Consider the following 11,220-nt stretch of genomic DNA (forward strand, 5'->3'; position numbering starts at 1 on the left):
ACTGTGTGGGTACAGGGGACTGTGTGGGTACAGGGGACTGTGTGGGTACAGGGGACTGTGTGGGTACAGGGAACTGTATGGGTACAGGGAACTGTACGGCCTGGGGACTGTGTGGCCTGGGGACTGTACGGCCTGGGGACTGTACAGCCTGGGGACTGTATGCCCTGGGGACTGTGTGGGTACAGGGGACTGTATGGGTACAGGGGACTGTATGGGTACAGGGGGGAAGCCTGCCCAGAGCCAGTGTGAGTGGAAACAGGACACGGGCTCAGAGCGCTCCAGGGACACTCACCCTGCTCCTCAGACCTCCAGGTGTTTTTGAAGTGTTTCCTAACCGGTGGCTCCTCAGCAGGACCCGTCACCAGGGTCCCGGCCACCAGGCCTCCCACTGGACTGCACGCTGGGCGAGAGCAGAGCTCAGGGAGGTGGCGCGGCTGCCCACTGCGCTGAACCCAGCACAGCTGAGCCCAGCACAATCCTCCCGGAGGTGGGACCTTGAAGGCAGAACCTGTGTCAGAACCATCTCCGCCCCTGTGGCACCCAGCCCTGCTCTGCCACCTGTGTACATGGCTAACATTCTCAAATTCAGTTGCTTTGAAAGTTCCAAACTGTTAACACAGGATACAGTTGTATTTGCAAAGCTCTCTAAAGTCTCCTTCAGGGAGAACAGCATGACCCGGAGAATCGAAAACACAGCAAGGTTTCGCCTCCCCTTTCCACTGTGGGCAACAGAGCAGTCAGAACGGGGCACCGTGTCACTGCCACAGATCTGTCAGACCCAGAAGGTGGAACAGACACCCCTCTTCTCAGCCTCCCCATCGAAACTCAATTAAAGTAACGTTAAGACTATCACTACTGATTCACTGTAAGGAGGGATGCCCATTAAAACAGCTGAGCCAACCAGCCGCCCAAGAGAAGCAGAGACAGTAACACAAGAACCTTTATCTCTCCCCCGACCTCTGGTTGGGTTTCAAACAAAACCCGATCTGAGGGCCTGGCTGACTGGGGCTAATCAAAGCAAGCAAAATCTCTAGCGCGGAGAAACTGCTCATTCAGCCTGCAGACGTACCAACCCCTTTCAAAAGGGCACAGGTTCCGTGGACCTTCAGTGTCGACCAGTTATTTTTATTATAATGTTACTCAAATATGTACAGAGTCGGGGAAAACTCATACAATGGTCAAACCAAACCAGCGGCACACATTCAGTGGGAAGGATGACCTCGTGGCCGACGATCGGTCCTCACCTTGAAGAGGAACGGATGGGCTGGCAGGCCCAGGCCCGAGAGGCAGCTGCTGACACCCCGCCCATCGCTTCTCTATTTAAACCTTTGTCTGTCCGCTCCCCGTGCAAGTAACTTAGCCTATACCCGGCTCCAGCACACCTTTTACATACTAATTCTACCTCCACTCTTCTCTCGTTTGCTGTCAACCTTTAAAGTAGTATCATTTGGTGCCCAAAAAAATAAACATACACACAGACCTCATACTGTCTGACAGAATCCAGCTATCTCCATGTGTCCATGTATTTTTTTAATATGTTTTTATTGAGTTCAGAGAGGAAGGGAGAGGGAGAGAGAAACATCAATGATGAGAGAGAACCAATGATCGGCTGCCTCCTGCACGCCCGCTACGGGGGTTCGAGCCCACAACCCGGGCCTGGGCCCTGATAGGAATCAAACCTGGGACTCTTCAGTCTGCAGGGTGATGCTTTACCCACTGAGCCAAACCGGCCAGGGCTCTATGTATTTTTTCAATGGTCAAAATAAAAGCATTAACTCATCCCTGCCAGAGAATTCAAGGACACTAGCTGGGAAAACTAGAAGTACCCACATCTCTAAGCAGATCTTGATACTTAAGATATCTTATTTCTGTCAATAAGCCTGGAAGGTCAAATGTTTCACTGGCCAGTTTCTTAAAGCCCCAGGCAAACAAGAGCATCTGCAGTACTATGACAGGTCTCTCTTCTCATCGCTTTTCACGGGCTTAATTGTGTCTTTAAAGCAATCACGTGACTGGCTCATGATCCAATGGGATCCACAACAAGCCCTGATTTTCCATGCGACTTTTTGTCTAATAAAGAGCAAACTTTATGTGACAACAAGCAGCAGCTCCGCACTCCTGGGCAGACCCGGAGGGCCGGGAAGAGCGCGTCTTCCTTTCCGGAGTGTGAAAAATAAGCTGCAACTTCAGCGGAGCACGTGGTGTCCGGGAAGCACAGCTGTCAGCCTCGCAGCTGCCATGTGTCTGCCCCCACGGGAATGGAATGGGCTTCTGAGCCAGAATAAAAACTGCACCGTCAGTGGGCTGCGAGCAGGAGCTGGTGGAACCCATCAGGAAGGTCTCTCTCCCGTCCTATTGATGCCACGCCTCACACACGCCTGCACCGCACAGGCCCTGAAGCGTCTGCTTCTCCTTCCTCTGCCCCAGGGGCCACCCTCTGCGGCCAGCGGTCACCACTGGCTTATCCTCTCCCTGCTTTTAGTCGCTGCTCTTTCTTTGTTAAGAAACTAACAGCATGGCAATCGTGAGATGTAAATTAAAGGTATCTTTCGACAGCGCGGAATAAGATACAGTGAGTGAATTCCTCAGGAACTTGTCTTTTAGATCTGGAATCTATCAAATATAAAAGACCAAAGACTAAACCTGAAGAGGTATGCCATTATTTTTGGTTGACATTATAGTTAAAATGGTACAATAAACATAACGGCCCCAAAGGGGAAGCAACCCAAGTGTCCACTGATGGATGAGTAAACAAAATGTAATCTACACGCAAAATAAATTATTCAGCCTCACAAAGGAAATTCTGACACGCGCTACCTCATCAACAGTGAAGGCATCGTGCGAAATGAAGGAAGCAAGTCACCAAGGACAAAGACTGTCCGATTCCACTCACAGAGGGAACGGCCACGTCATAGTCAGAGACCAGGCAGAAAAGGGGAGGTGTTCACCAGGGGCTGGGGAGGGGACTTGGTTTTCTTGGGGACTTTCCGAGGCTCCCTTAGTCTGTACTCAAATCCATTTCTGAGGGCTCCTATGTGCTCAGGATGAAAAGCAAGATGGTCGGATTCGCACCATCAAGACGCCTGCCGGCGGGGAGGCCACCAAGCCCAGCGACCGGGCGAGGCAGAGTGAGCAGTGAGGTGACAGCGAGCAGGAGCATAGCTGGAGCTCCAGGGGAAGGGGACCCGGCCAGTTGATCAGACAGACAGACAGACAGTGAGCAAGAGGGAAAGGGATCCCGCAGGCTGCTGGACAGGCATGGGGGCCGTGAGAAATCATGTGAACTGCGGACACGGCCCGGACCCCACAGAGCGAGGTGTGGAGCGGGTGTGGGGCCTACATGCGCAGTGGAGCAACAGAGAAAGGAGGGGGCGGATGGGAAGGGCTCTGGGGACCACACTCAAGAACCTGAACTTCTGGAAGGTGAGGTGCAGCCACTTGAGAATTTTAACTAGCGAGGGGCATGTTCAGATTTACAATCAGAGCGCCTGGGGCAGCAGCCAAGAAAGAATGGGCGGTGAGAAGGGCGTCCAGAGCTGCGACTCAGTGTGCATGGTGGACGCTGCTGCTCAGCCCGGCAGGAGATCCCTGAGCACAGATGGCAGGCTTCGGACCGGAGAGGGGCCTCGGCACATCCCAGGACGCATACAGCAACCGTCTCAGCTGGAGCGATGATGACATACATAAAGCCTTTTCTAAAAAATAAAGGCCAGCAGCCCTGACGTCAAATTGTACCGCTCGAGAATTATGATGCATCATATGCATCGTTCCGTGTAAAATTATTCCAGGAGAAATAAACCAAGCTGTCTGCTTCTCTCTTGTACGGGTTAAAAACCAAGAAAGACCCATCAATGGAACAGTGGCCACCAAAGCCTCCTCTTCAGGGAACTTGAGCGGGAGCCCCCGCAGCCAGCCCCACATCCCCATCGGGCCCTGGCGGACGACGCACGAGGCACTGCCTGCCTGAGCACCCCGGGCCTCACCAGCCCCAGGCCGGGCCGCCCCACGCCTTCCTGCAGGTGCCCCCACAGAGGCCTCCTCATCAGACCTGCCAAAAACCAACTCCTTGCTGTGCTTTCTGCATAAATACCAGGACTGGCAAGGTGGGTTAGACAGCAACTATAAATAAGAGACCCAGTTTCACGGGGGATGAAAAATTTTATACCCTATTTGCAACTCAGAATTGCACAGGAAAATGAAACAAAATAAAATGAGAATGAAAAGAGCAAAAAGGCACGCTTTCTTGCGGCCATTTAATCAACTGCACAATAGTCTTTCTAGTTCTTCAACCTATAAAAGTACATCGCTTAACCTACTATTATGGCACCCGTCAACAGGGTTTTGCATAATTTACAAAGGTGTTAGAAAAAGGCCAGGATCTCTGAGAAGAAAAGAAACTCCACTAACAAGAGAAAGGACAACACTGCCTACGCTGGGGCTCCGAAGGAAGCGTGAGCGGCCTCAGCGCGGCAGGGAAGGGGTGGGTCAGGCAGACTACGATTCCCAGACCGCCCTGGCCCTCAGCTCAGTGGCTGGGGCATCAGCCTGCAGACTGGAGGGTCCTGGGTTCAATTCCAGTCAGGGGCGCATGCAGGAGGCAACTGATCATCGATGATGTGTCTCTCACATCGGTGTTCCTCCCTCTGTCTCTCCCCTTCCCCTTCCACTCTCTCTAGAAAATCAATAGAAGAAATATCATTGGGTGAAGATTAAAAAAAACAAAAAAGATTCCCAGAGACAGATGGGCAAAGGCAAACACTGAAGGAAGGAAGGAAGGAAGGAAGGAGGTCTCAAAAGAAAGGGGAGGGCAGGAGACGACATGGCGAGTGGCACCCTGGCACAGAGAAGCCCTAGTGTCTGTGCTTCGAACTTTGCATCATCTGTGAAATAGGCTGGACGGAGAGGTAGGACACGGAGGACCCTGAAGAAAAAGCAAAGGCGCTCGGAGGTTACGCCAGCTCACAGATCGCTTGAACAGAGGGCTGACCAACGGAAAAGTGTCTGCACCAGAATGCAGGATGGCCTACAGGACGGCAGATGGAAGAAGTATCGAGTGAACTGGGTCCCTGCCGAGGTCCAGGGGAGGGTGACCCGGTCAAGTCTCACTAGAATCTGAACTAGGAAGCATGACAAGAGATGGCCACTCAGAAACGGAAAGAATGCAGCCAGAAGCGCCACAGCACTGCACCGGGGCCGCAGGGTTTGCCCAGCTGACAGAGCACGTGGGCTGCCGCCCAGGGGAGGGAACAGGAGGAGTGGGCAGAGCAGCCAGCTGGTGGGGGGGGAGGCTCGGGCACACAGAGGCCCACCGCGGGGTGAAGTTCCAGGGAGAAGGTTGCTGAGGCCCCAGCACTGCAGGAACGCCCTCCCAGCTCGCATTCCTGCATTTCTGCACCATTCCTATCACCAGGCTAACAATCCTCTCCCCTCCTCCTCCTCCTCCTCCCCCCTCCTCCTCCTCGCCCCCCCCCCCTCCTCCAGCTCCCCGGAGTGGGTCTTCGCTCTTACAATCAACCAAAGGCTAAACCAGCACACAGACGTGCAAGCAGGAAGCGAGCCGTTCCATAAGCTGCTGCCATAAACGCTGAACAGCTCTGGCACTTCCGGGCACTAGGGAGCTAAAAACCACACCAGAGAGGAAACAAACAGCCTCACACCTGGCAGAGGGGCCCAAGGGAACTTCCTGGGGGAACGAATGGGCGCAAAGGGCCTGATCCTGGCAGAGGTGTGGCCACGCTGTTGTCAAAACGGATCCAACTGCGCACCTACCAGTGACCACTCACGCTAGGTAAATACCTCACTCCCAACCCTAACTCACTCCCTTGAGAGGGCTTGAATTTTTGCTTTGTTTTTCAAAACCGGATTGATCTGGATAAACCTCACCGACCGTGCAGAGCAGAAGGGCTTAAACACCTGAGTTTCCATGTGTATAGAACAGAAAGAGACCATCCAGCCACGTGCTTGAAGTGGGGGGGTGGGGGGGCTGAGAGGGGCCCAGTGGGGCTTATCAGGGGGCTGGTATGCTGTGGTTCCTGACCTTGGTTCAAGCTGACACCTTCCTCAGGGCACATGTTCGGGACAGAAGCATTTCCTGGGCGCCTGTTAGACCTTAACAGAACCCTGAAGAGAAGGGCAGCAACAGCCTACGGTCATCTAAGAGCACTGGAAACGGTCAGGGGCTTTTGCATCTAGCGAAATGCTTATTTTCAGCCAAACGCTTCAGGTAAATAACGAAGACTAGTAACCCCATTGCTGGAATTCTCATGTGACTCATGAATCTGATAGCAGGGGCAAACACTGATTCAGCAGAGTAACCAGAATAATGCCCATTTAACTCCATCGCATGGAGCTCGGGTGTAGGCAAAGGCATTCACCCATGACCACAGCGCTCTTCCGAGAGGGCAGCGGAGGGGGAAACGCTCTCCGAATCCTTGTTCCCCTTTAACAAACTAAGACCCAGAGGAAGAAGCGTTGAGTCAGAATCCCACTTCTGTGTTTTCAAAGGGAGAACCAACTCAAACTCAGATCTTGATTTCCAGAGACGCAGAGTTTAAAAACATTTCACAGAACCTAGATACAGTTCATAAGCATAAAACACACAGCACCAAGGGAGCAATGGAGACAAACAACCAATCAGTTTATAGATCACCAAATCCAGATACTTAAAAAAAGACGTAAGAAACCAAAGAGGAACGGACAAGTGAAGTACTCACAGCCATAATTAACTCAAAGGGGTGTTTGTACACCCTCACGGGGGACTGGTATTTTTGCACCATGATTGTAATTTTCCTGCAATCTTCTCACTCCTGCAAAACACAAACGTGAAAAATAACCAGGATGGGGAAAAGACGGAGCCTGCATTTTGTACGTCACACTACGCTCTAAGGGATGGAGCCTGCATTTTGTACGTCACACTACGCTCTAAGGGATGGAGCCTGCATTTTGTACGTCACACTACGCTCTAAGGGACGGAGCCTGCATTTTGTACGTCACACTACGCTCTAAGGGACGGAGCCTGCATTTTGTACGTCACACTACACTCTAAGGGATGGAGCCTGCATTTTGTACGTCACACTACGCTCTAAGGGATGGAGCCTGCATTTTGTACGTCACACTACGCTCTAAGGGATGGAGCCTGCATTTTGTACGTCACACTACGCTCTAAGGGTAGAAAGGAACCTCAGCAGGTCCTAACTCCACGCACACAAAAACCAAAGGGACAGCCGAAACCGGTTTGACTCAGTGGATAGAGCATCAGCCTGCGGACTGAAGGGTCCCAGGTTCAATTCCCATCAAGGGCATGTGCCTTGGTTGCGGGCACATCCCCAGTAGGAGGTGTGCAAGAGGCAGCTGATCGATGTTTCTCTCTCATTCTAACTCTCTGTCCCTCTCCCTTCCTCTCTGTAAAAAATGAATAAAATATTTTTTTTAAATAAATAAATAAATAAAACCAAAGGGACAGCCAAGGCAGGGAAGGTCATGGACGGTAAGAGAGGGAGAGGGAAGCCCAAGCGGGATGAGGGGCACAGCCTGGCCGGAGGCCTGAAGGACCTTCTGCAGCTGCCTTGCTGGGCCCTCCCAGGGCAGCCCGGGGTATCCCTCCGGCAGTGAAATGCTACCACCTGATTATTCTGACAGCAACACAAGCAGCTCCTGAATCGTTTTCTCCTGGACAACTTCTACTAGAAGCCAAATACAAATGGTGGCACTTTAAGGTATTAAGTGCAGGGCCACACAGAAATTTAAAGGTGGGGGGAGTGAGAAAAATACCACTGTTATCTCAAATTATGGAATACTCCTCAAAAGCTGGCTTCAGCCTGGCCAGTGTGGCCCAGTGGTTGAGCATGGACTCATGAACCAGGTCACACTTAGATGCCTGGGTTGTGGGCTCCATCCCCAGCAGGGGGCATGCAGGAGGCAGCCCATCAATGATTCTCTCTCATCATTGGGGTTTTTATCCTTCTCTTCCTCTCCCTGAAATCAATAAAAACTTATTCTTTAAAAAAAAAAAAAAAAAAAAAAAAAAAAAAAAAAAAAGCTAGCTTCAAAGGAAGCTTGTCCCTCCCACTCTGGAAGCGCACAGACGCCGTTTCAGACGAACCCTGTCTTCAAATGGCAGCGGCGCCCAGAACTCAGGCCACAGGCTCCTCTGAAGGGTCCAGCCTCAAACGGCCGTCATATCGGCAGGCGATCAATTAAAGGCTGGCGCTTCCTTCACCGGGCAAGGAATTCACACTCCGTCCCAGCCCACAGGGGTCTTTCGGAAAACACACTTTACTCCCCTATGTTCACGTGAGAAAGAAAATAAATCCAAAGCGCCTACCTGCCCTGCAGAGGATAATCATGAAGGGTGTTAGTTTACGCTGAGTATGGTGAGAGGGTCCTCAAAAGCGGACGTGGAATATCCTCCAAGAGCCCGAAGTCTAGATGCAAACAACAATAAAAAAAAACACGCACAATTACAAAGACGGACTGCGCTGGAGGGTTCCTGTCTGTAACGTTACATCTAAACAGGTCTGGGCTTCCTGGTCCTCTGCTCAGCATCCCTCTCCGAGGAAGCGGTTAGGGTGGGAAAGGGCTCTCACTCCCCGTCTGACAGCCTGACTTCCCTCGGACCCGGTTCACCTCCGTAGGATGAGATTTCGGGTGAGATAATCTTGAAAGATTTCCAGTTCTACAATCATGAGACTCGGAGCCAAACTCCCGAGTCTCCGCCACACTCGACTGGAAGCGTCGTTTCTCTCTCTCGGTTCGGGGACCCGCCGGTCCTGGCGCGCTGGGACCGGGTTCTATTTAATGGGTGCACAGCAGGAGATTCCAGAATCTTCTTAAAATTTTAACAGGGGAAGTTAGTTTAGGGTACCTCCGGGTAAGGAGGAGGCTGACTGTCGGGGATAGAAAGCGGTGAGGGGGGAAGGGTGTGTGAAAAAGCAGAGTGCTCCGTGGATGTCGAGGCGCCGTGACATCCACTCAGGACCCACTGCCCCGCAGGACCCGGAGTGACCACGCCGAGGAGCCTGAACTTCACAGGCTCCTGCCAGTTCCCAGCTTCGGATGCTCTGGTCCCCGGGAACGTCCTACGTGGGAATCCGGAGTGACCCCGGCCACGGGGCATCCAGCCCGGGGCAGCCTCTATTGCATGACAATTGGTCCTTAAAAACTAGCCAATGGCCAGACCCAGTGAGTCCGTCCCGAGCAGGCTCGCGGGGCGGCCGGGCCCTCGGGTCACCGGGCAGGAGGTGCAGCGCGGCGGCTCCGGCGGGCCCCCAAGCCCCGGCCGACCCGCGGAGGTGCGCCAGCAATGGGCTCGGCCCCCAAACTCCACTGCCCGCAAGGAGGGGTGGCCAGTGGGCAGGCTGGTGGGGTGGGGGCGGGGAGGGAGCGACCGGTACGGGAACGGCGGCGAGGGCCGAGGGGGCAGCGGGCCAGGGACGGGAGGAGGGCCGGCTCGGGGCCGAGGGGGACCACGGGGGCTAAGAGGAGCCGAGGGCCCGGGCCGAGGAGAGCTGAGGGGAGTCGAGGGGGCCGGGAAGGGCGGGCCGGGCGCGGAGGCGGCCGCCGGGAGAGGCCGCGCCGGGGGCGCTCTCGGACCCGCTGCAGCGAAGCGTGCCTACCTCTGTCAGAAGGGCCGGGCCCAGGACGCGGGGCGGCGGGAGGCGCTCATCCCGGCGGCTCCGCGACGCCGTCGCTGCTCCACTGCCCGCGGCCGGAGCTCCGCCACCGGTTCCGGGGAGTGGGCGGGAGCGGGCGGGGCGTGGCGCGGCTCCAGTGGTTGTTACGGGTGACGGGGCGGGCGGGGCCGAGCGGCCGGAAGCAGCGCGCGTGCGCGGACGCGGCCGAGGCAGGGAGGCGGGCGTAGCCGCGGTTGCTAGGGAGGGGGTGGGGACTAGCGCGGCCCGGACGAGTGCGCAGGCGCCAACTCCGGGCCGGCGGGCGTGGGAGGAGCTCCGAGCGGAGTCGGCTCCGAAGTTCGGCTGGTCTCGCCCTAGGACGCTGACTCCGCCCAGTTTACGTCATGGGGGCGGGACCATGGTGAGGGGCGGGGCGAACCCCGCAGGGGGTTGCGGGCTCTGGCCGAGAGCAGTTCCGCTGAATCGGAACAGGGAAGTCTGCTGGGTTCCAAAAAAGCTGGGGCCCCGGGCTCGCCAGTCTGCCCTGAGCCCCCTCCTCCAGACGGCCGGAGTTGCCGGTGCCCTCGAGCTTCCTCATTTTTTGTTGACGGCTCAGAAGCTGCAGGCTTCCCCTGCAGTGCCCTGACCACATTCTCGCCGATGAAGCAAACGCCTGGGCTGGGGAGGCGCTGGGTGGGACCCAGCAGCAACCTGTCAACACGTCCAGGCTGTGGGATGGAACTAAGGCGAGAGCCAGGGTCTGCCCTTCTGGGGAGATGAGGGCTGCATTTCAGCAAGAGAAACGCGGTTCCGGCTCCCACTTTACAACCCAAGTGTGATACATCCTGTGACATTTAGGGGTCCCGAAGAGGAGCTAATGACTAGAGAGGGACACCACAGATGCCCACCCACACAGCAAAGCTGGCTTTATAACCAACGTGCAATTTCTCCATCAATGTCACTGCTGTTCCGTTCTCGTTAGTCACCCTGGGTGGCTGTCCATTTGCTGCTGCTGCTGCTGCTGCACAGGATGTTTTCGGAACTGTGTTGGAATTTCCTTCAGGGACAGTTTTCCAACCTCACAAGAAAGTCAGTCATGACTTGATCACACCTTTTCAACTCAAACCACCATTTTCCAGCTGGATCACTCACCCTGCTCCCCAGCCAGCGTGGCCTGGCTTTGGCCCGTTGGTAACATCCCATCCACCTTCAAAAGATGCTGTCAGAAAGAGGCATTCCCAAGAACCACGAACCAGGAGTCAACAGTAGCACCTACCAAATGGCCTTGCCCAAAGCTGAGCTGATCTGATAAGCCACTGGATGTAACCTGCAATTGACAGGGGAGAGAGAACATGCCAAACGAAACCATGGGCAACCAGCCAAGAAGGGCCGTGGAAAACTACAGGACTAACATGTTCTTGACCAAGTAAATTCCACAGGAAGAGTAACAGGGACGGGGAAGTTCACTGAGCCATACACTTAAGGCTCATATGCTTCTTCCTGTGTTTACTTCAATTAAAAATGTTAAAGAAAAACAGATCTGAGACATCAACCAATAGGTGAACTTTTATTCCTACCTTGATTTTAACAAATAAAATAGCACAAAAAT

General features: G+C 54.3%; 1 protein-coding gene across 8 annotated transcripts in view; it reads right to left on the minus strand.

The window, feature by feature from the left end:
* The window catches only part of SEC14L1 (SEC14 like lipid binding 1), a 46,109-nt gene extending 36,285 nt beyond the window's left edge, over window positions 1-9,824 (minus strand). For 5 of the 8 annotated variants that reach the window (XM_080681441.1, XM_080681444.1, XM_080681443.1 and 2 more), the window contains exons 1-3: window positions 9,615-9,755; window positions 8,324-8,423; window positions 6,714-6,806 (exon numbers count right to left, since the gene is read on the minus strand). In XM_080681441.1, the coding sequence (XP_080537567.1) occupies window positions 6,714-6,776 (63 nt within the window). In that variant the 5' untranslated portion in view covers window positions 6,777-6,806; window positions 8,324-8,423; window positions 9,615-9,755. Of the gene's footprint in view, window positions 1-6,713; window positions 6,807-8,323; window positions 8,424-8,625; window positions 9,330-9,614 lie in introns of those variants that run through there. The other 3 variants (XM_080681442.1, XM_080681438.1, XM_080681440.1) reach the window with 2 other exon arrangements.
* Window positions 9,825-11,220: the final 1,396 nt, after the last annotated feature.

The sequence above is a fragment of the Plecotus auritus genome, assembly GCF_963455305.1.
Source record: "Plecotus auritus genome assembly, chromosome: 7".
Lineage (NCBI taxonomy): Eukaryota > Metazoa > Chordata > Mammalia > Chiroptera > Vespertilionidae > Plecotus > Plecotus auritus.